At 40.3% G+C, this 25,228-nt stretch overlaps 1 protein-coding gene across 2 annotated transcripts in view; it reads right to left on the reverse strand.

The window, feature by feature from the left end:
- Window positions 1–950: 950 nt before the first annotated feature.
- MAP3K5 (mitogen-activated protein kinase kinase kinase 5) overlaps window positions 951–25,228 on the reverse strand; it is a 159,124-nt gene continuing 134,846 nt past the window's right edge. The window contains exons 23-29 of one of the 2 annotated variants that reach the window (XM_079780409.1): window positions 23,006–23,191; window positions 19,725–19,830; window positions 11,795–12,038; window positions 6,542–6,654; window positions 5,763–5,872; window positions 2,636–2,712; window positions 951–1,961 (exon numbers count right to left, since the gene is read on the reverse strand). In XM_079780409.1, coding sequence (XP_079636535.1) covers window positions 1,889–1,961; window positions 2,636–2,712; window positions 5,763–5,872; window positions 6,542–6,654; window positions 11,795–12,038; window positions 19,725–19,830; window positions 23,006–23,191 — 909 coding nt within the window. In that variant the 3' untranslated portion in view covers window positions 951–1,888. The remainder of the gene's footprint in view (window positions 1,962–2,635; window positions 2,713–5,762; window positions 5,873–6,541; window positions 6,655–11,794; window positions 12,039–19,724; window positions 19,831–23,005; window positions 23,192–25,228) is intronic. The other variant, XM_079780408.1, reaches the window with a different exon arrangement.

Below are 25,228 nucleotides of genomic sequence, written 5' to 3' on the forward strand. Positions count from 1 at the left end.
TCTTTATTGCCCAACAACCATGAGCTCCCAAATTCGTCAGAATTATTCCACTGAGGTGGAGGCTGCGGTCAACTGCCAGGCCAACCTGCATCTGCGGGCCTCCCACACCTACCTCTCTCTGGGCTTCTATTTCCACCAACGATGTGGCTCTAGAGGCCGAGGCCATGGGTCCACGAGTTGGTGGAAAAGAAGCCGAGGGCTCTGAGCGTCTCTTAAAGTTGCAAAACCAGCACGATGGCCGTATTCTCTTCCAGGATGTGCTGAAGCCTCCCCAAGGTGAGTGGGCAAAACTCAGGATGCCATGGAGGCCGCCTGGCCTTGGAGAGGAACCTGAACCGGGCCCTGGGTTCTGCCCGAAGACTCTCTGAGACTTCCTTGAGAACCACTCATGGGTGAGGAGAAAATGGGCTACACCTGACTAACATCCCCAGGCTGGCCAGCCTCCAGGCTGGGCTGGGCTCACCCTCAAGCATGACTTAGGAGCCTCTGGAGCCCAGAGGCCTTTGAGAGGCCCGTCTGCGTTCTCCCGGTGTCTGGCTTTTACCTGAGCCTCTCCCTGAAACTACTAGTCATTCTTTTAACCACCCTGAAGCTCTCTCCCATGCACTGAACCAAATGAAACAATAAAGCTTTTTGCAGAAAAAAAGAAAAGAAAGAAAGAAAAGAAAAAGAAATAAAGATAACTCCTGTTTTATCAAAGACTGTTACATATGGGCCAAGTGAACAGCTCTGTATTATTTTTATCTTGCATACTAAACAGTTTCCTCTGTATTCAAGAAATTTGTTTATCTCATTGATCCATCGAAGAACTTCAGACTTCATCCTTTTAATACAGGCAGGCTTATAAAATATAATATTCACCTTAAAATAAAATATTTCCCTCAATATGAGAAATTAAGGAGATAGAAAAGGCAGTGTTCTCCACTGAGATGCTGTTTGTAGGCCCCTTGAGATACACAATAGTCATTCAAGATAACTCAGGGCTTTGAGAAAAATACAGTGACTTTCTTTTATTTTCTTTTTCCTTTTCCGTCTTTCTTAACCACTCTGTTGCCATGAGGAAGAACCTGAATATAGGTTTTCTTCGATTACTTGAGTAAAAGACAGATTCTATTTAATGTTATAGCTGAAGAAACAACTAGAAATTTAATACAGTAGTTTGGCTAAACAAAATGAGAATTATTTAGAATTTATCAAAACAGTATGTTGATAGTCTTTTTTACTTTTTAAAGTAAATATGAGACAATGGATAGCTTTAGAACAAGCTAACTTTACTATGATTCAGGCATGTGCAACTGGTACAGTTCAGTAGTAACAAAAATGACTCAAACCAATGTACTATAGGCCAGAAACTTAAGTTACAAAATGTATCAATATTACAATTAACACAGATAAGTATAAACCATTGCTCAGATTCTGCATATTAAAAAAAACATAAACTTTATGCAACCATTGAAATTATGCATTTCTACTCAGATTATTAGAGCATATTACAAACACACATAAACCTAAAAAGTTGTGGTCACATTTTGGTTTTGTTCCAGTGATGCACAATCACATGAAATGTTACATCCATTTTGTGTGAAATAAACATTTGGCTGAAGTCTAGTCAGTAGCTGCTGAGTTCAAAATATTTCCATTAAAATGTTTAGAGTAAAATAATCCTAAACATCCTAGTGAGAGTCCTTACAAAAAGTCCTTATGAATTATAGAAATAGAAGCATTTAGGAAATTTCAGTGTATTTTTTTTTTTTTTATCACGAGTAAACAAATACTGGGTTTAAAGTGCAGCTTCTTTCTCCTCTCCCTGGGATTCTCCCTCCTTCCAAGATCAGTGCTGTGTTAATTGTTAGAATCTCCAGGGAGGTTGGAAACAAAGGAGTGACAGTCAAGTCTGTTTGTCTCTCTGCTTGTCCCGAAAGTCAGTGATGGCCTTCCACAGTGTGCAGAGCATCCCTCCCCTGTTTAAAGACACAAGAACATGGGGAAGGGAACACTTCATTCCAACATTGCCCTTGTAAAAGAAAAGTGACTGCTTAGCTTTCAAACTGCTCTGATCAGAACATGAAGATCCCAAAGTCTTATTAGTCATTATGTGTTCTTTTTGTACATATTTTCTCATCATCCCTCCATGCCTTTCCTTTCCACTCCCACAATCTACCAGGTCCCAAAGCAAAAAGGTTTTCAGCATTTTTGAAATGTCTTTGTTAGACAAAGACGGACTGGTGTGAGAAAATTATGCATATGCTTGGCCAGATTAAAAAAACTAATTATTACAGGAAACTGTATCAGATTATACCAGGTATTTAGATGGCAAATCTGCACCCCATCCTAATATTTCCAAGTATGGTACGATCATGAACAAAATTGGGGGATTTGTTTAAGGCAGCTTTAGAATAACTGCATGGTCTTAGTCTGAATTATTATAAAAAATATTCTTCCAGTTGATTTGCATTTACTAATACGGAAATATTGGTTACTAAGGTTCTCAATAATAGTCTGGTCCAACCAACTCAGTTTACTCAGAGCAAATGAGAACCTGAGAGGTCGGCCCAGGAGTGCAGGGACCCAGACTTCCTGATCTCAGCCCAGGGCTCTTGCCATCATGACAACTGAACAGAAAGAAAAGTGATACCTTAGTCTCAGGCATTTTAAGTCATCACGTGTAACATAGTAGAGAACATCCACTAGTGAATAATCCTCAGCCAAGAACTGTGGATAAAGTAATATATGCATAAAAATTAGATGCTTTATACACCTTTAATAGCAAACTCCATCCATAATGTAAACATTGGCAATAATTAAACATGAATTTAAAAGCAAATCCACTAAAAATATAACCTTCTGGAATTATTAGTAGAAAGTTCCCCCCTATGACAAAATAATACAAAGAGATACATCCATGACTTACAAATGCAGGAAGACTGTAAGCAACAGAATTTCTAAATGGCTAATTACATGTGCTGCTCAGAAGATAATGGTTGTCTTTAAGAGGTTTGCTGCTGGGTAGCTTTATTTTTCTCGAGTAGATAAGAAGTGTTCCAGAAAAAGTAGTGCTTACACTTAATTCTGAACTTACTTTTCATGTCTCATAAAAGGTACTTTCAAATAATTATTAGAAAATCAGAGTCCTGAATTTAAACTGAAGCTTTTAATTTTAATTCTAAAAAACGGGGGCAATGATTTAGAGGATCATCAGTTGCTACTCCTTAATTGAGAGCTGAGTCCCAGTAAGAGGGATATTTTGGAGAACTTGATTGCATGCATTACTTTCCATAGGCAAGAGAGTTGTTTAAATGTATGTAGCAGTAAGTTGTTAAATGCAGATTTCTAAGGAGACCCTACATTTTAGTGGTCTAATAAATTATCAAGTCAAAAGAAAAGACATCTTTATTCACAGTTATTTTTAAGATTTAAATATAAAACTGAAATCAATGTAATATGTATTAAGAGACCCTTTCTATAAAATAACAAAAATATAACCTCTTATTGTGTAAATATGTGTATACACATATGTAGTCTTAAACATAAACAAATGCTATTCAGATTGATTACAAAGTCCATAAGGAGCAGAGAAGAATTAGGTTATTATAGATATAATATGACTTATACAGGAAGTGTTCCTGATATAAGTTCATTAAATAGATCTATTTTATTACATTTCAATAAAGAGTCAATGCCCAGTGGAGTTTAATAATGTCACAAGAGAATTAAAAAGTTAATACACAAAAGAGAAAATTATTTCAGTTCTGTCATGATTTCTATACTTTTCATTATTTTCAATTCAAAAATATAAAATTCCTTAAGGGTTCTAGATGACAAAGATTATTGTTTGCATATTCTACACTTGAATGATTTCCCCTTCGTGACTGCCCATCCAATTCTATCTAATAAAAGAGTAATATGCAAATTGACCATACCTCCGCGACAACCACAAGCCACGCCCCACCAGCCAATCAGGAGTGAGTATGCAAATTAACCCAACAAAAATGGCTGTGGCCACGGAGCGAACAGGAGGCTTGGGTTTCCCCGGCAATGGAGGAAGACAAGCTTCCTGCACACCCTGGCTGGCCCAGGCCTCCTCTCAAGGCTACAAAATTTCAATTATAGAAGATAAATAATACCCAGATACCAGGGCCTCCGCTTGGGTCGCTGGGGGGCGTGGCTGGCCTGCAAACCACCACAGGCCCCTCGCCCAGGCCGCCCCACACCCCAAGGGAACCCCCACCCTGATCCAGGACACCCTTCAGGGCAAACCAGCTAGCCCCCACCCGTGCACCAGGCCTCTATCCTATCGTATAAAGGAGTAATATGCAAATTGACCATCACTCCAACATACAAGATGGCCAGCAGGGGAGGGCAGTTGGGAGGGACCAGGCCTGCAAGGGAGGGCAGTTGTGGGTGATCAGGCCAGCAGGGGAGGGCAGTTGGGAGGGACCAGGCCTGCAAGGGAGGGCAGTTGGGGGCAATAAAGCCTGCAGGAGAGGGCAGTTAGGGGTGACCAGGCCGGCAGAAGAAGGAAGTTGGGGGGGACCAGGCCTGCAGGGGAGGGCAGTTAGGGGTGACCAGGCCTGCAGGAGAGGGCAGTTAGGGGCAATCAGGCTGGCAGGGGAGCAGTTAGGCATCAATCAGGCTGGCAGGGGAGTGGTTAGGAGGTGATCAGGCTGGGAGGCAGAAGCGGTTAGGGGCAATCAGGAAGGCAGGCAGGCAAGCAGTTGGGAGCCAGCAGCCCTGGATTGTGAGAGGGATGTCTGACTGCCCGTTTAGGCCCGATCCTACCGGGCCTAAACGGGCAGTCCCAGATTGGAGAGGGTGCAGGCCGGGCTGAGGGACACATCCTCCCGTGCACGAATTTTGTGCACCGGACCTCTAGTACATACATATAGATGGTTCAGTTTATTCCTTCTCAAAGCACCTTCCCCAACCTCTCCCTCCCTCTGTCTCATAACATCTGATAACCTTTCTTTTACAGAATTTACCAGAGCATCATTATACTTTTATCTGTGGAATTATTTGATTACTAGAGGCCCGGTGCACGAATTTGTGCATGGGTAGGGTCTCTCTGGGTGGCCTGCAGGGATCGGGCCGAAACCCACAGTCCAACACTTCCTGCAGCTCCTACCTGCTGCTCCCACTCATCCCAGCTCCATTGTGCCTGCCACGGGCTGGCGCCCAATCAGTCCCGATCGGAAGAGGCTTGCGCTGCTGCAGCAGCACTCATCAGCCATGATCCCTGTGTCTGGTGCCCTCCCAAGGGGAGTGGCCTGTGGGATCGGGCTGAAACCAGCTCTATGACATTCCCTGAGGGGTCCTGGATTGAGAGAGGGTGCAGGTCAGGCTGAAGGACCCCACCGGTGCACGATCGGGCTGGGGAGGGACCGCGGGAGGGCTCCAGGGCGTATCTAGCTCATCTTAGCTTGCTGCTGGGGTCCTGATTGGCTGGACCCCAGCAGCAATCTAACCTACCAGTCGGAGCATCTTCCCCCTGGTGGTCAGTGCATGTCATAGTGAGTGGTTGAGCAGCCTTAGCATATCATTAGCATATTATGCTCTGGTTAGTTGTTAGGTTGTTCTGCCGTTCGGTCTATTTCCATATTACCCTTTTATTATATAGGATTGTCAGCCCACCTTAGTCTGTAAGCCTTAGGAGGGCAGCTCGGGGTCTAAGTTGCTCACCAGTGTATCCCCTGTGCCTAGCATATAGTGGACACTTAACATTATGAAATGAAGAGAAATAATGCTTGTCCCACAGTTTCCTCTACCTGACTTATAGTGTCTTCATCAGCTCCATTTTCTCTCAGCCAGTCAGTAAGTTTAGAATCTTCAGTATTTCTGCCAGCAGTTGAGCGATGTGCAGGTGATCCAGGAATATCTAGGAGAGAATTGGAGGAAAGGGGAGCATTCTTAGCTTCACCTAAGAGAGGTCATTAATACTTTAAAAGATTTTGCTCTAAATAATTAATAGAAACAATCAAGATTGGCAGTATGAACTATAAATAAAATGCTTAAAGAGTATTTAATCTACTAAGAAATGGAGAGTCAGAAGCAAGAATGTAATGATACTCCCACCTTTAACTTTCTCATCAATTTTATAGTTTCTTAGAATAAACTTGGTGTACCAAAATTGTACTGTTTTTCATGCAACTAAGATGAGTGTAATTAACCAGATAATTACAATAATCTTTTCCCACTATTTGCAATAATATGAAAAAAGCTAGAATACACAGAATACAAATGCAAAAATGACAAAAACAGTATTATTTTCTTCCAGTCGTCTCATTATGAAATCTTTAAAAAGAATAAAGAATAAATTATTTACTCAATAATTTATAATTTCAGGAAAAGATGGCTATGAATCATCTTATTTTTACTGCACTTAAAAGAAATGATAACTTGCTATAATTAAGAATTAAAAGCAATCTCTTTGTAGTTGTGGTACAAGTCACAGATGCTGACTAAGCCATGAAATGAAACTGCCTGTTGGCTTTGTTTTCTGTGGCAGCCTGGTTGAACAGTTTTACTTTAAAATTTTCTTATTCACCTATTGGTTGGGACTTAAGCTTCAGGTGTTTAATTTCTTGGTCCTTTTCTTCAATAGCATAATGAAGGAGTGCTTGTAATTCTTTCTCTTTCTGAACCAACGCTTCCAGTAATCTGCAGGAGAAAATTATAGTGATTGACAAGGTAATAAAGCCGGAGCAGCCAGAGTGACCTTCTATTCGAGGGCTTCTCAAGCTACAGTGAGCAGACACCCCTGGCATTTCATTGAAATGCAGATTCTGATCCAGTAGCTCTGGGAGGTCTGGGATTCTGCGTTTCCAAGGAGCTCCCAGGCGGTACTCCTGTTGCTGGTCCACAAGATTCCATGTTGAGCAGCAAAGCTCTAGAAGAGTGTGCGTCCAGACCAGAATTCAAAACCTCCACCCCCAACTGTCCACCAAATCTTCAGAGATGTTGTTCTATTGTTTCTTTTATGCCCATTAATGGCAAAAAAAATTATACTCTATATATGTTTAGTTGAACAGACCTATATTTTACATGTATGGCCCCTTATCAAAAAACGTTGGTCAATATGGATAATACAATAATCAGTGCAAAGGAGAAAGGTAGTCATTTTTTAAAACTATGAATATTTGAGAAGTAACTATAGGTGAGGTCACCTATAGTATCTGGCACATGATTCAATAAATGTTACTGATCACTGTGGTTGTTATATTATTCCTCTCCCTTCTCAGGAAGTGGCGAAGTGAGTAAAAGGATAGCTGTGTTCCTGGTACATTCAGTTCCTAGTTGGCATCTAATGCATTTTCCAAAGAAACAAGGAGAAACTAAGGTATCATTTATACCATGGCCCTTACCCATGGAAGGTTCATCATGCAACTGAGAGCCAACTGGTAACCTACTTGTCTTTTCTAACACTGTTCTCTGTCAAAACGTTCCACGTGATGAAGATAGATGTTCTGATTTTTTAGAAAACTATCTTTGAGTAATTTAGATTAGGAATTATTATTTTAAGATATATAATTATCCATAAGATTTTCAGGATAAATTGTTGCATACACTACAGCTCTTAGAAAACAGCATTTCCTTTTCTGAGCATTGACAGATTTAACTCAGGACCAGATTCTTTTGTTTCTGCATCAGCTATCATGTTCTGAAAGGCAGCACCTAGGGCAACTGAATAACGGCTCTGGGAACGTCCAGGTTCAGCCTGTACTTCCTGTACTTCACCCTGCTGGGCTTCAGTTTTGTCATTTGTTAAAAGGTAAAAGGAAAATTTCCTGGAAGAATGACGGTGAGCATTAAATGAGACAACGTAGCTAAAATGCTTGGCCTTTAATAATGGCGATTCTGTTGCCTGCTGCAGTCTCAGGCCCTGGGAAAGAGTCCTCCCAGGGCTCAGGAGGGGTACTTTCCTGACCCCCGGGGTCTCCCTCCTCTACCCCCAACAGGACACAGAGAACTGTGGCCCTCGGGTAGGAGAAAGGAACCTTGTGGAGTAGGCAGGGGAGGCAAAATAAAAAGAAAACAAGTGGGGGCAGCCAGAGAAAGCCTGTGAGGAAGACAGGTTATTTACCGTAAGCGGTGAACACTTAGGCGGAATTAAGAACTGGAAGTGGAGGGAGGGAAGGATGAAGGGAGATTTTTATCTACGCTGACAGGAATGATATTCGAAGAAATGGATAGTAAGCTCAATATGAATTTTTAACTTGGCAATTTTTTGATCTGGTATATATTTTTGTCTTCCTTGCTCATCTACATGTATGGAATAGTGATGGTATATTCTTATTGTTTCCTCAAAGAGCACAGTGAAACTTTCTAGAATCTAACCGATGGTTATCCAGACTCTATTATTTCCTTTTTATCTTTAAAACCAGAACCTAACATTGGAAGCAACGTATTGACAGGCCACCTCATTTGTCCCCAATCCATCTCTCAAAATTATTTATTTTCAGCTATATCCAGTCCATAAGTTTTATTTTTACTTTGTCTTCAGTACCATCAGTAGGAAAATCCTTAGAAACCAAGGCATTTGCTGCCTCCCTTCCGGAAGTTTGGCAAGGATCTGTGAACTTTTTAACTCGGATGGTGGGGACATGTAATTCCAGAATTGTAGAATAGGAAAATTAGATAACCATTCAGCTCCTCCTGAGTTACATTTGAACTAAATTCATTACTGTCCCACCTCTCTGTGTGAAGTTAATTATCATCAGGACATTTTATGTAAGCAAATGTTTAAATGTAAGTAAATGTGGACGAAAGGGGCCACTTGCTAACCTGACAAGCTCAGGGGAGGCCTGCATGGCGGTCTTGCAAACTCAGACCTAAAGGATGGTCTGAAATTAAACGTTAACTAAAAGCAGTTATGGTGGGTAGTCACCTCCTAGGCCAGTATCTTCCCTGACAAGGTCAACCTTTACCTTAACTGAGCCTATCTGTCTTTTTGCACCTATGATAACATATCCTTGAAATGTCAGGGTAACTTGAACTTCCCTTTTTTCCAGACCCCTCAGGCCACAACCAAATGCCCTTGGCACCAAGACAGGAGCCATACATTCCTTAATTGTTATTGTTATCATATTAATTGTTGACTTTTAACTATCCTGCACCCACCTAAGTATGTGTCTATCATTTTACTTTTTATCCAATCCCAGAGGTACCTCCCCTTTGCTTTCTCCCGCCTCTCTAATCTATCACCAATAGATTTCATGTAACCCATCTACATCTTCTTTTATTGCAATGTATAAAAGTAGATGAAAAACCGCCATTCTCTGAAGCATTATCCCAATACACAGAGAGATTCTACTTCCCAAGCAATTTTCGACAGTTTGGCTCAAATAAACTCACAAAAATTCTTTACAGGTTTGAATGTTTTTATGTTAACTTAAAACATAAATTCTAAGGCCATTTTGTTACCTTTCCCATTTAGTATTATTGATCTAATAATCAAGAGCTGGATAAACCTGATTTACTTTCATCAGTAATTATCCTAACGCAGTGACTCAACTGGCCAGCTGTGAAAATTTTCAACACATGCAATACCTGACGATTTAGTCAGGGGCACTAACCTGTTTTCCCTTAGCCTGTCAAATCAAGTAACAACAGCCAACACAACAACAGCTGTCTGGTGTGAATGATTCAAAATTATACCTATTTTTTGGTGTGCCGCAGAATTTCAGTAATTAGTTTATGTGTGCCATGAGATGAAAAAGGTTGAATATCGTTGTCCTAAATATAAGATTTCTAACATGAGGGCTACAACCTTTCCTAAAAACACTTTTTCTAAGCTTGTTTTGCAATAAATGTACCCCAATATATCAGGTAATATTCAACTGAAAACAAAGGGCCAGTATAGGCATGACCAGTCCCTTACTGCCGTTGCTTAGGACTTGTGCCACAGCAGCTGCCCTCTCTTTAATCATGTGAAGTGAATGTTGGGCCTCGGCTCACTTTTCCGGGGGTGATGGAGAAGCTGTGGGAGATAGTCCTAGAAAAAGATAAAGGAGGCTGATGATCCTGTAGGTTTCACTGATTTAAGTGTAAATATGTAGCGAAAAAGCATAACGGTGTGGGCTTTTGTGAAAAATGCAATTCCTCCTAATGCAATAAAGAAATGTGGCAAAGCTGAGCCTTTTTACAGAGATGGGCACATGTGGGCAGCAGGCCTCCAGATAGCTGATACCCTCAGAAAATGGGTGAGGCCTTGAACAAGGCGGTTGGCAAAGAGCAGCCCTTGGGGACTGCAGATGGCACAAGCATGGTGGACAGAGGGCGGGGACAGGGTGGTAAGACAGGAAACGCAGATGGGCGAAGGAGAGACGGAAATGGCTACATTTAATTTAGGAGAGGCAGGTTCTATTGACATAAGCCTCAGTTCTGTAGACAGAAGGTTTTAGGGCCAGGGGAGCAAATATACCAGCTCATTGGTAAATAAAGTAGCTTTACTGTCTGTAAAATTCTGACTGGAAGCCAAGGGCAGAGTGGGGTGGGTGGCTGGACCAAAACAGTAATGAGTGAACTTTCTCCTCCGGAGATCGGTAAGGGGTATAGAAACCAAGTCCATTCAGGATCGGAGGACAGAGAGTCAACTAAAGAGAAATGACTGAAGTTACTACCTACTGTAACTGACTGAGTATCCTAATTGGATTATTTATTACTTGAGAAAAGGAGGAAATAAGGGTCACAATGCTTTAGACAGACATGTCAAAGGTCAAAAAGACTCAAACTCTTTTCTATTAAGCAGTAGAGATGGCAAGTAAAGAGCTGGGGAAAACCTCAAAGGACAAGATTGGGGTATGGCAGTCTGAAAGCCACTTTCCCTTTATTCAGAAGGATTTCTATATGCACATCACGGAAGATATGTATGGAGTTACTTAATCGTGAAACCGCAATTCATGTTTCTAAATATAGGATGAGTTTTGCACTACTTGTATTAAGCTTGGTATTCAAGCTTAACCTTAGAAACATAAACTTATGAGCAGAAATACATGTTTTACCTCCCTGGTGAACAATTAGAATTTTCAACTAAGGTTTCTAAATATTTGAACAACTTCTATTGATTTGCTAAAAACAAAAAAATATTTTTTTCGCTGTAATCCCAGTTGCCCACATGTCAACTGTAGCTGGCACAGGAAGCTATAAATCATCAAGAGTCAGACCTTGAACTGTGCCAACATCTGTGAAGAACAGGAAATATTTACTGTTCACTTAATAACCTGATCATGTAGGTTCTATGTTATCAAACTCCAAAGAAAAATTAAACTCCAGATATAACACACCATATTAAAAATAAAATAGAATCACACATGTAGTCAACTGATCATCCTTTTAAGGTTCTAAAATGCAAAGCTTTTGCACCATTAGTTTTATCTCCTCAAGAACAGAGACCTTCCTCTCCTGAAAGAACTTGATATTCCAAATCCTGGGCTTTGAAGAACACGGGCTTTCTGTCTGTCTTTCAGCTATCTGTTGGACGGCACATGCTGCTCCGAGTCTGTGTCCAAGGCGGTCCATGAGGTTACACCAAAGTGACTCCAAAAGCCTCAGTGCAGTGGGTGATAAAGCAGGGGGCTTGAATTGGTAGAAACAGAAAATGTATTTGACTAAAGAGACTAAAATAAATAAATCTCTCTCTCTCTCTCTCTCACAAAGAAAGGCTTTAAATCAAGTTTACATGGATGGGCTAAAGGAATCATATTTTGTATTTTCTGTGGACCAAACTGTGAAGTAGACCCAAAACACAAGCACTTAAAGTCAGAAAAAAGAAACCTACCCGTGTCAGAATAGGACTTACCTATTAGTTTCTATTTTCATTCTTCCAAGCTGTACATTCAGTGATCGGTGAGCATTCTGGGAATTGTGGGATACAGTAGAACTGAGCGTGCTCACCCCTGAGGTAGCCACAGCATCTTCAAGGATGGCATGAGGTCTTCGGACAATTCGATTTGGAGGCTGTTCCTCATGGTCATCTTCTGCATCCAAGTCTTCTTGATCTGCTGTATCACTCTCAGATGCAAGGCTAAAATGTGGCCTCAGTTCTGTCAAGCATAATATCAACAACAGTGTTATTAAAACATGGCCGACTGCCTTTTCTTAAGACATGGATGTCATCTCCCCTGCTGTCAATAAGATTTACATTCCAAACTGATTTTCCAAAAGTGAGGATGGATTTCTGTGCAGTAATTCAGGTTTGTTCTGCCAGTGAATTTACAAAATTCACAAGATATATAAAATCAATGGTTTAACTCAAAAAGAAGACATATTCACACCGCACATAAGATAAATGCTAAAATCAGAAAGGCACTTATATAAAAACAGAAAAATTTATTTATACAAGTAGAATTCATTTTTTTAGATTATATGATATCTGGCAATTACTAACTCAGAAATGAGGAAACAGATATAGAGAGATGATCTAAACAAAAGTAAGTACACATAATGTTTTTTGCCTGTAACAGTCAAAATGGAAGGGGATAGAAGGGGGCTACTGAAAATGCCACATGCTTATATTCACTTTAGCAAGACTATCTGAAAGCCACAGAGGTTCTCCCCAAAAGAAAAGCACATTCATACCACATTTTGCCTAGATTTCCTGAGGGCTCACAGACACCCTGAAGCCTGTCCCAAGAGTCCATGAACCACAGATGTGTGGGGGAGAGGGCTCTGGAGGGAGTGATGAAGACCCCATCCCACCACTCCAATACAGCCACTCTGGCAAGACAACCAGAGGCTCAGTAGTTGCCAAATCTTCTAGGTGACTCTACTTACCTTACCCGACCTGTGTATAGTACCTTCCTCGAAATCTTTGGCTGCTGCTTCTCTTCTTCAGAGCCTTTTTGCCTACGACCTGCCTTTAAAAGCTGGAACTTGGAAATCTACCCTTCACTTTTTCATGTTTCTATTTATTCTATATGGGTGAGCTCATTAAAATCTATGAAGGTTAAATACTTGTAATGTGGGGATAACAAAGTATATTTCTGGCCCTGATCCTGTTACATCCAACACCTCCTAGATATTCCTGTTGGGCAGGCACTTAAATTCAACAATCAAAACAGGAACTCACTGTTTTTCATAACAAATACCAGAGTGCCCTTCTTAGGGTCAAGTTTATGTAGCCCTGACTTCTTTTATCTCTCTCTGTTTATTTATTTTTTTACTTTTTTGAAGGTTAAAAAGACACAAAATTTACCATTTTCACCATTTCTAAGTGTACAAATTGTAGTGTTGGGTACATGCATATTGTTGTTCAACCATTCTCCAGAACTTTTTTATCTTACAAAATTGAAACGCTATACCCATTAAACAACTCTCCAATTTCCCCCTGCCCCATATCCTTGGCAACCACTATTCTACTTTCTGTTTCTATGAATTTGATTACTATAGATCCCTCATATAATTAGAATCATACAGTATTTGTCTTTTTGAGATGGGCTTATTTCACTTAGCATAATGTCCTTAAGGTTCATCCATGTTGTAGTGTGTGTTGAAATTTCCTTCCTTTTAAGCTGAATAATATTCCACTGTATGTATGTACCACATCTTCTTTATCCATTCATCTGTCAATGGACACTTCCACCTCTTCCACCTCTTGGCTACTGTGAATAATGCTGCTGTGAACTTGGCTGTACAAATAACTCTGAGATCCTGCTTTCAATTCTTTTGGATATATACTCAGAAAAGTAATTTCTGGATCATATGGTAATTCTATTTTTAATTTTTTGAGGAGACACCACTATTTTCCATAGTGGCTGCACCATCTTACAACCCCAAATAAAGGTTCCAATTTCTCCACATCCATGCCCTTTGTCTTTTAAGGTTTACCAAAATCCACCTCTACTCTGCTTTCTGCATTATCAATTTCCAAATTCTCTTTCCAAAATTCCATTTCCTAATTCCTCTACAGTAGGAGTGACTCGAAATCAAGTGTTTTACTTTGTAAACCCAGCATCTAGTCTGGAGGCCAAGGCATATTTAGCCTCTCAAAAAATGTTGGCAGAATGGAAGAGTTATTCTAGATTATCTGTATTTAAGAAGGCAACAAAATAATGAAAAAATATTTTACTTTAAAAATAATCTTAAAAAGTAGAGTTCTAGATTAAATTAGAACATAAGATTAGGCCTTTTAATTTTTTCTAAAATTATTCTTAAATTCCTTTTATGGTCTCTAACTGAAAATTTTAAAACAATTAAAGTTTTATAATCCTGTTGACTATACCTTTTGGGAGGGAAAATTTCTGATATTTAAATATCCCTTATATTTCCTTAACTCCATATACTTTAAATTATCATAAATTATCATTTTATGTATGACTAAAAAATTATCTCAATTTGAAGAAAGTAGAAAATTTGTTATTTTGGTCTTTCAACACATCGTAAAATATCCAAATGAGATACAGCATCTGCTCCTTGTCCCCAGAAATAACAAGCTAAAAGGAAAACTAGGGTGAATATACAAGAGAGCCATACGAGCATGTACAGCGATAACAATGAAATTTTAAGTACTAATTAATACAGCCAAAAATATCTTAGATGGCCTCAGGTATAGACCTAGTTACATATATAACTCCTGTGTGCATGTATTAAGAGTGCTAAGGGGCAAATAAAGCACTTTTGCAATAATTAAAGCTAGTGGTGGCTTCCTCTCTGGTGGATTCCTGGAGGAAGAGGGCCTAAGCAGGGTCTGGAGAAGGGGAAAGTCTTGGCTGGTGGAGAGAGAGGGAGAGGCTTTAGAGAGAAGGAAGCTCAAATGGTAGCCCAGAGGCCTCTGAGAAGAAAGGAGAGCAGAGTGGACTGTCAGGAGAGAGCCAAGTGCCAGGAGAAAGGCAGGGACTGGGAGTGGGGAGTGGGGAGGGAGGGGGGACTGTGACAAGTGGACGGTGATTAATTAATGGGTGGGAAACTAGAGCCAGTGCATTTCCAGAACAACAAGAGGGGATTAAGCAACAATACTATCCCCACCTCCCTACCCCACCCCACCCCACCCCACCCCCAACCCAACTGGTGTTTGCCCAGAGGAAAATAATTAGAGCAACCTGCTTTAACACAGGGTATTTTTGATGCCAAATAAAATCATAATACTTGTCAGTGCACAGGGTATGATACCTACATTAAGATCCTCATATGGTATAGAATGCTGGTCGGTTTACATTCATGTGGACATGGGTCACATGACTGATTCAGCTTAACAACTGGTAGTATCAATGTTTCAGCAGGTTTAAAAATTATTGTTAATATAGGAAGTATGCCTGCATTATCAGTTCTCTCTGCCTAAGCACTGCCAACATGGTCTCTATACCAGCATTTCTCCATCTGGTCACCACCAGCAGCCTGTACTTGATGTTGCCTGCCATCTAAGGGCTGATTCTTGAGGACACGTGAGAAAACAGCCTGAGAAAAACCTCTGAAGGAGCTTGCACTGTACTCTCTGTTCCGTGTGCTCTTTTTGGGAGAAAGAAGATTGAGCACTTTTTTTTTTATTTTTTTACTTTTGATTTTGAAGTAGTCAAGAATATCAAAAAGTTGCAAAAATAGTACAGAAACTTCCCATATCCCCTTTAGCAGCTTGCCCTAACCTGACATCTTATATAGCTTTGACGCTATCACCAAAACCAGGAAATCAACACTGATACAATACTATGAACTAATCTACAGACCCTATTTGAACTTCACCAGTTTTCCCACTGATGTCCTTTTTCTGATCCAAGATCCCACAATGCATTTAGTGCTCAAGTTTCCTCAGCTTCTTCCAATCTGTGACAGATACCTCCTATTTTTTTATCTCCCATGACCTCCACACTTACCAGGAGTATTGGCCAGTTATTTTGCACTGTGTCATTTTCAGTTCACCAGTGTCTTGTCATGATTAGGTTGAGGCTATGCATTTTTAGCAAGAATAGCACAAAGGTGATGCTGTGCCAAGTGCATCACATTAGGAGGTACATGATGCTGATGTATCTTACTATTATGATGTTTACCTGGATCGTTTGGTAAAGAAGGTGTCTGCCAGGTTCCTCCACTATAAAGTCACTGTTTTCCCTGTGTAATTAGTAAATATCTTGTGGGGAGATATACTCTGAGATCATTCAAATATCCTGTTTCTCGTCACTCCTTTGCCTACTGATCTTAGCAGCCATGAATGGTTCTTGCCTGAAATTGTTATTACTGTGGTGTTTGCCTAATTTTCTATTTCCCTCATTCCTTCTACTCTTATTAATTGAAATTATACTAAAACAAAGACTTGGCCCTTCTTCTCCATATATTTATCAATGGATTCAATTACTTATAGCAGTATGGACTCATGGATATTTAGTTTATTCTATGGGCTATAATACAATGCATTTTATTTTATTGCTCAAATTGCTCTGGCTTAGACTTTTGGGAACACCTCAGGCTGTTTCCAGTGTCCTTTCAAGAAGCCAGCCTCTATCCTTCCTTTTGGGGGCACTTCCTTACTTTTTGGCATCATAAGATGTCCCACATTCATCTTGAATTTCCCCCACTCCAGGCCTTGAATCAAACATTTCTCCAAGAAGCTCTGATTTCTTTTATTAAAGAAACTAGAATGGGCCTTCCTTTCCCTGGGTGCTGGCACCGCCTTAGCTCTGGCCGGAGCCGCCTTTCCTCTTTGCTATGCTGCTCAGAGGCCTGGAGCAGCCGGGGGCCCGCACATGCAAATCAACCCTCCATCTTTGTTGGGTTAATTTGCATACTCACTCCTGATTGGCTGGTGGGCATCACAAAGGTACAGCCAATTAGCATGTTACTCTTTTATTAGGTAGATGGTGTTTTGAAACCAAGATCAGGGTCCTCTCTACATGTATGTGTTCATGATGGCATACTCTTAAATCTGTTGTTTTGTTTAGCATGTCTTTCAAAATTTGGTAGGTTAATTATAGTAATTTGGCACCTAAAAGGAATTTTTATCAGGAGAATATGAAGACAGGCATTTTTAATGTAGCTCCTTTGAATCTTAACTGTATAACAAAATAGGGACATTTAGAAATTTGATGGAACCATCAAATGCTTAAAATCAGTTCATCTTGTCATACAGACCCATCAATTACATAATGGCAGCTAGTATACAGTACACATTGTCTTCCCCTATCCTGCGAGGAATATAAAAAATACTTTCTCCATGGAATTCTCCTCTAAAATTTCCACTTTAAAAAAATCCTTTCACGCAGCAATTTCAATTGTCATCTGAGACTCCCAGGGGCCTCAAAGACACCAATTTCACAGTGGAAAGACAAATCACTTTCCTTAGCAAACCCTTTTCACAAAGGAAGTGCCTGTTCCACACACGGGTTGGGTAAAGCAGTGCCCATCACCGGGACACCCATGGGAGGAGACAGGCCTCTCTGCACTCACCCTATCCCTTCCCTAAATGTCACCGCATTTCACCTTCAGTGTGGTAATCGGTATGCTTTACAAACTTTCTGTTTTGGAAGAATTTTAGACTTACAGAACAGTTGCAAAGATAAGTCAAAGAATTCCCATATACCTTCCACCCTGCTCCTTTCATACATCTTATATCGCTATATCTGTCAAAAGGAGGAAACTAACATCGGCACAATTCTATTAGCTAAACTACAAACCTCATTGAGATTCTACTGGTTTTACACTGACGTTCTTTTTCAGTTCCAGGATACAGTCCATTGAATTTATATGATATTTAAATTATTCCCAAGTATAATCTATCTGTCCTGTCCTCATTTGGGCATTGTTTTAAAATACACTTATACACATATACATATTAATATATATATATATATATATACATATATATATATATATATATATGTATATATATATTTCAGAGAGAGGAAGAGAGAGGGAGAGAGAGATAGAAACATCAATGATGAGAATCATTAAAGGGCTGCCTCCTGCATGTCCCTTTCTGGGGATCGAGCTTACAACCCGGGCATGCACCCTGACTGGGAATTGAACCTTGGACCTCTTGGTTCCTGGGCTGACCACTGAGTCACACCTGGCCGGGCAGGGCATTCTTAATTTAGGTTACTAGTGCGTTTCACTCGTGGCCTATACGTACCCCTTTTACTGATCCATGCCTATTCCCTTTCACCCCTTGTACTTTTGAGTATGTAGTTCCTTTATAGTACATCCCCCACATCCAAGTTTATCCCAATTCAATCCTTTAAATATAAATATATGTTTACTTCCTTAGAGCATTACATTAGGTTTACATTCGCTTTACATTCCTTAGGTTCACATCCAAATGCTAGTCATGTGTTTCAAAACCTCACTGGATTTTTTTCTAAGTTATGTAACATTTTTACTCTAATCTATAATAATAAAAGGACAATATGCTAATTAGACCGGACATCCTTCTGGGCATCATTCTGGACGAAGGACAAAGCCGGGGCTGGAGGGAAGCCAGCCCGGGTCCCGGGTGCCGGAAGCTGGTGCTGGCATCAGGCCCCTCTAGTTTGTTATAATCACGTGAAACTCGTTTACTTATTGTTTCAAGCAATTTTTTTCAGGGGTCTCCTGCTTTCCAGACACTGTGCTAGACAATATGCTCAGCACAGAAAAGAATAAAATGGACACAGTTGCTCTCTGGTGCAGGAATCAGCCAGTAGACAAGAAAATAAAAGTAGTTTCAGATTGTGGCAAATGTCACAAATAGGGAAAAACATTTCCAAGGAAAGAGAATAACAAAGAGCCTAATTTAGACTTTGTGGTAGGTCAGGAGTCTGAGGCCTGGAGAATGCAAAGGTGCAGGGATGCCAAGGTACAAGGGACATTTCTTACATAAGAAAGAAATGAATGCTTACTAATGTTTAATATCAAGATTGACACTGGTGCCCTCACTCTCAAGTCAAACAGGCATTCTGAGAGAAGAGAGGAACTTCCACAACTTGTGTTAATGGTGACTTAAAAGTTCTCAGAACCGTTTATAAGTAATCTAAACTTTAAAATAGTTTATACTTACCTTTTAAAACTTCTACTTTAGAATGCTTTAAAATATATGTACAAATTGTACAATAGAACACACTTCCAATTTATGTATCTAAAATCTATCTACACACACACACACACACACACACACACACACACACACACACACAGTGAGAGATTTGCTTAAAATCTTTTATTATTGCGTAGACTATCAAAACCCTTTGGAAGTTTGCCTCACTCAACATTGCCCCTTTTGTATCTCACTGCAAACATAGACCAGCACTTTCCAAACCTGGCTGTGTGTCAAAATGACCTGGGAATTGGATTACAATCAGATTGCTGGGCTTTCTCTCCAGGAGAGTCTCAACTCAGCCTGGGAGGAGCTCTGAGAGCTGTAATCCCAAAGGACTCTTTATATCATTCAAGGCAACGGCAGGTTTGGGAACCTGGTAAAGATGACACAGGAATGTGCTTATGTGTTTTCTGAGCACAGATACCTGTATATTGAAATGCACATGTATTTGGGTCACTTGTATAGTTTTCTTTCTCTTCATATCCAAACATGCTCTTTAAAGACAAGGAAGCAAGTCTTCCTCACTCGCAGTAAACCTTCTGCTTGCTGGACCATGGCTCAGACTGCATGCCCTAACTAAGTGACATTGGCTGACTGAGAAGATTAATAAAAAAGAAGGCTAACCTGGTTAGTCTGGTCTTAAACGCAGTAAGGAGACACCATAAATGATAGATGAACAGTAATATAAAACATCAAACACTAAATATTTACAAAGTAATTAGGTGTTTCTGACCTGGAACCAGAATGGTAATGGCTGTCTGCACTGCCTTCCGGATGATACTGTCTAAGGCAAACATCCAGTGTGGCTTGATGTTATGATTCCGAAGAACTTTATTCACCTGAAGAAAGAGAGTGACATTTTGATTAATTTTTAATTGCAAATAACCTAGCTGATGCAAGCATTTGGATTTATCAACAAAATAACAAAAAGGACTCTTCACTTTTGAGTTGTGAATAATTTATGTCATGTGAAAAACTGCCACTTCAATTTAAAGTTCAGTGAACCCCATGTAAGCAAATGAGATACATTATTTAAATGAAAGGCAGTCTGGTTAAACGAGAAGGGTGCTCTATTAGAACAGACAACATGCAGCTTCCACCTTTCATGACGTCTGCAGATTGGATGTTGGAGGAGATTAGGGGGAAAGGAGTCTGAGGGGCTTTTTAAAAATAAGCACTTTTCTTAAATGTTATGATCCTGCTGTTTAATCCAACCAAGTGCTTCGCCATACTCTGGTGCCCTGAAAAGGCAGGTAAAGGAGAGAAATGAGCGTGTATGTGCTACCTACATACTTGCCACAGTGCATGCCTTGGTTTCCTTCCCCCAGTTCTTTACATCTCTGCAAATGGGAATAATCTGTTACAACACTCCAGAAAAGCTGTTCACATTAAAGCTCTCTGTTGTAAGGGCACCTTTTTAAACTGAGCAGTAATATTTCACACATTTCTTTATTTTTTAAAAATATACTTTTATTGATTTCAGAGAGTAAGGGAGAGGGAGAGAGAGAGATAGAAACATCAGTGATGAGAATCATTGATTGGCTGCCTCCTGCACGCCTCCTACTGGGAATCGAGCCTGCAATTCAAGCACATGCCCTGAGCGAGAATTGAATATTGACCTCCTGGTTCATAGGTCAATGCTCAACCACTGAGCCATGCCTGCCAGGCTCACACATTTAAATAGACACTGAAATAGATGTACACATTACTTTCCTTTAAAAAAATTGTGTAAAATAAACATAACATAAAATTTACCATCTTAACTATTTCTAAGTGTTTGGCTCAGTGGCATTAAGTATATTGACACTGTTGTGTTACCATCACTACTGTCCATCTCCAGAACCCTTTTCATCTTGCAAAATGGAAACTCTGTACCCATTAACAATGACTCCACATTGCCCTCTCCCCACAGCCCCTGGCAGCCGCCACTGTACCTCCTGTCTCCATGAATATGACTACTCTAGGTAGCTCATGTAAGTGGAATCATACAGTATTTTTGTGACTGGCTTATTTCACTTAGTGTAATATGTGAGAACTACCTTTTAAAGGGTAAACAATATTCCGCTGTATGCTTAAACTATATGCATTACCTTTGTAGAATAACCTTTATCGCTTATTTAAAATGTGGATTAACTCCACTAATTACTGGTTGACACTGGCCTCTAAGAAAAGAGGCTACTTTTCTAATAATTCTCCGGGGAGGGGACCTCGCTGCAATCCTGCACTAAAAGCTGGAGTTCCTTCCCTTGCTCCATCTTCATCAAAATCTCTCAGGTAGAGGGGAGTGGGTCGCAGGAGTTCCTCACAGTAGTTACTCCCAAGAAAATGAGTGAGGGCTCGGTTCTCACTTGCTCTAGTAAATCCTATCAAAATGACTCTGTCCCAGTACCTTCATTTCTTAAAGGAGTTTCCTGCTTTTTTGATTTAATACTGGGTATAACACCTGGTAAACTGAATATTTCTCCCAAGAGTCACACACAGAGATGAAAGAGGGAGCCCCTATGACCATGACTTGCTCCTCCTAGTTTTTCATTAAACAGTACATTACACAGGGCCCATTCTCTAGGTTATTCCCATTCTGGACAGTGAGTGAACAAGGGTGGTGTGTGTGTGTGTGTGTGTGTGTGTGTGTGTGTGTGTGTAATAACTAAAGCACTCTCAATCTGAATTCTACAAGCCAATTTGCTTTCCATCCTCCAGGCTGAAAGCCAAATATGTGGGCAAGTGCAAATTCACTGAATTATTTTATTATTTTTCCAGATGGCTGGGTTTCCCTACTTGCAGTGTAAGTGTGCCTTTAACGTTGAATATTAATGATAGGCTTTGCCAGTTGCTTTCATGACCTCAATCAAGTCAGGAGTCTTGTCCCCACCCACAATAAAGCCCAAAGACGAGGTGGTTTACACAGAGTCTCAGAGAACATCAGTGGATGCTGAAGGATTATAATTTGGTTTTAAACCAGGAATCATTTGATGCTTCAATTATAATTGTCAAGATAATCTATAATAATAAAAGCATAATATGCTAATTAGACCAGATGTCCTTCCGGACAACCTTCCAGATGAAGCCGGGGCTGAGAGGGAAGCCCGGGTCCCGGGTGCCAGAGGGAAGCCGGTGCCAGCAGCCAGGGGAAGGAAGGCCTACTCTTGCATGAATTTTGTGTATTGGGCCTTTAGTTTTACATAAGATCAATAAATACATTAGGGGTGAATTAATTTTTTGAGCTTAAATAAAATTATGCAAAGTGCTTCTATATTCATACCACAGATAGTGTCAAGAACTCTCTTATCTAAATCTATATCCTGTAAGGGCCTTCTAGGAATAGCTTCAGGATTTTTTGGTACAGAGCTCCACAGATAAGTCTCATTCAAGAATAGCATATGGTTTTGAATCAGGCTTTTGGACGATGGACTAGCTTGTGTTGCATAGCAGCTGTTTGACAGAGAGGAATCCTCAGCAATGTCTCATGAGATCATGTGTATTAATTTTCATTCAGTGATGCCCTGGACTCTGAAGTATATTGCTGGCTAGAAAATAGTGAATATTTATTAAACAAACATATTTACTAGTAACTGGGGTGGGGGGTTATTGGTTTTATTCAGTAGTGGCCATTCCAACCTGTACGGTCATTTTCTCAATGACCACTAGATGGCACCTCTCATACGGAATGAGAGCATGCATGACTCAAGTGTGGTCTGTTGCTCAAGTCACCAAAATAGTGACCCACTACATGATTTCATAAGAACAAAGTTCGGCCATGGAGATGTTTATAAGTTTTGCTATTTTACATGGTGTACAATTTTATGTATATCTAACTCTGGGGGATGCAAACATAGAAAACACAAATCTCACACTGACAAGCACACAAAAGGGCAACCATCTCACACTTATCCGAAAAGAAGATAATTCATTGAGATTATTAAAGAAAGAAAGGTAAGAGAACTTAAGCTTCATCCTATTTCTCTAATTTTTGCCCGAGTTTGTGGAAAAACATTGGCAAAATCTCATACTTACAGCATCTTGAAAGCTGAAGAGCACCACCTGGACCTGACTGATGCCGTGGCTGTCGAAGTCCAGCTCCAACTTCAGCTTGGACAGTGTGGTGGCTATGATTTTTCGGTCGGTGGATCTCACAAATTCTCTGAGGCTTGTGATGAGGGTTGTGATGTGCTCCCATTTTAGCTTAGGTTCTTCGGGGCCCTGTGAATAAAAGCCAGTAACCTGTCAGTCGGTCCGTGGACTTAGGAACATGGGCCCGCCATGCTCACAGCCCCTGCTGAGAAGGACTGGACTGCCAAATGGTCCATCTAAGGAAAAAAGACCGTATTTGAACAATATGGCTCCTTCCCCTCCTCCTGTCCTTTCCAAGAAATAGGCTTTGGGGAGAAGGTTACCTACCCCATACGCTAGCCAATAGCCGTGACACAGTCAGATATACAAAGCTTTGCCCAAACAGGGACAGGCAGAGGCAGTAAGATTCTTACTCTCAGAAATTTTAATCAGGAACTAAGGAGAGAGTCAACCAATAAGCCATAGGACCCCAAGCTCAAAGTCTGCCCAGAGAGAGAGGCCATAAAACAGGAGCAGAGTACATCTAGTCATAAGGAAGGAAGACAGAGCAATGGATAGGGAGAGAAGTGGACACCAAAAGGGCCCATAGCCCCCGATCCAGGAAAGATGTACAAACTCCGGGAACTTGAAGCCCCTTGGACTCACACTCTAGGCTTGGCTGGGCACTATGGTTGGAACTCCTTCAGAGTCCACTTCTCTCATTGCTATGTGTCTATCTACATGTCCCCAGGACTTCAACTGCCCTTGAACCATGTCAATTCCTTGCAGCTGAAAGGGGCTTGCTTCAAACTCTGTCCTTGAAACAATTCCTACCCATCTATAAAGCAATTACTTATAGGAATTGACCAATTGAATATTTTATATGTTAAAAATAAAATACAATTTAAAAAATTCCCTCTCTCAAGTTGAGTTTCTTTTTACTTGCTCAAGCAACATTGCTTCCTTAAAGAACACAGGAGCATGTTATTTATTCTCTTTTTAACTTTAAGAAACAACAGGATTGCCCTGGCCGATTTGGCTCAGTGGATGGAGTGTCAGCCTGTGGACTGAAGGGTCCCGGGTCCCGGGTTTGATTCCAGTCAGGGGCACATGCCTGGGTTGTGGGCTTGATCCCCAGTGGGGGGTGTGCAGGAGGCAGCCAATCAATGATTCTCTCTCATCATTGATGTTTCTCTCTCTCTCCCTGTCCCTTCCTCTCTAAGATCAATAAAAATATGTTTTTTTTAAAAAGAAACAGGATTTTTATAATGCTCATGTCTATCTCACATTATACATTTTGTTACTAAATCATTAAAATTAAATGCATCAACTGGGCTGTGAAAAATCACAATATCTAGGATTCTATGAAAATGGAAGAGAAATGTACTATCAAGCTCTTCCTCTCAATCCATTTTCATCTGGAAGCTCTCTCTCATATTGATGTTTGCATGATAAAGATTATATTGAAAATCCTGAAGGCTGTCATTAAGGTAATATTTTAAAATGAGACTGGGAACAATTATAAATTGTTTATTTTCTTACCACGAACTAAATTACACCCAAAGTAAACATTAACAGGAAATACCATAATCACATGAAAACATGTTCAAGAAGAAAAATGTGACTTGTTCAGGAATTGGAAGCTTAGCTTAGTGAAAAATCAGTTAATGTTTGTCAGCAGTTTAAATAGCAAACATTTTTTTGACATTAGCATTGTTTTCACAACAGAAAAACATGTTGCTTCTGGGTTTTGGATGTGAGTGGCACTGTCCTACAAAGGAACGCTGTCTGCTTCAGGAAATGTAGTCTCTCTAGAGTATTTCAGCCGCTTACACAATCGTTGTTTCTGTTTTAACTCCTGTCTCTGTGTGCAGTCACTACTGTGCCTTCACAAATGAGCATCTTAGTTATCGGGTAACACCTGACTCGCCATCAGAAGGTAGCATCTGACAGGAAATCACACACACACAAAAACTAGGAAATCACACACACACAAAAAATGTAGAGGATTAACCAACATAAAAATTTATGAATTTCAGCATTCCTGGTATCATCACAGAATCTTTTGCAAAGGTGCCCTCTATTCTGTATCCTTTAAGCTTCCTTAAAAATGATGAGTGGATTTCAGAAGATGCTACAGATTGAAAGGCCTTTCGTGGGCTGAATTGAGGCCCTGACCACCATCTA

Source organism: Cnephaeus nilssonii (genome assembly GCF_951640355.1).
Source record: "Cnephaeus nilssonii genome assembly, chromosome: 9".
NCBI lineage: Eukaryota > Metazoa > Chordata > Mammalia > Chiroptera > Vespertilionidae > Cnephaeus > Cnephaeus nilssonii.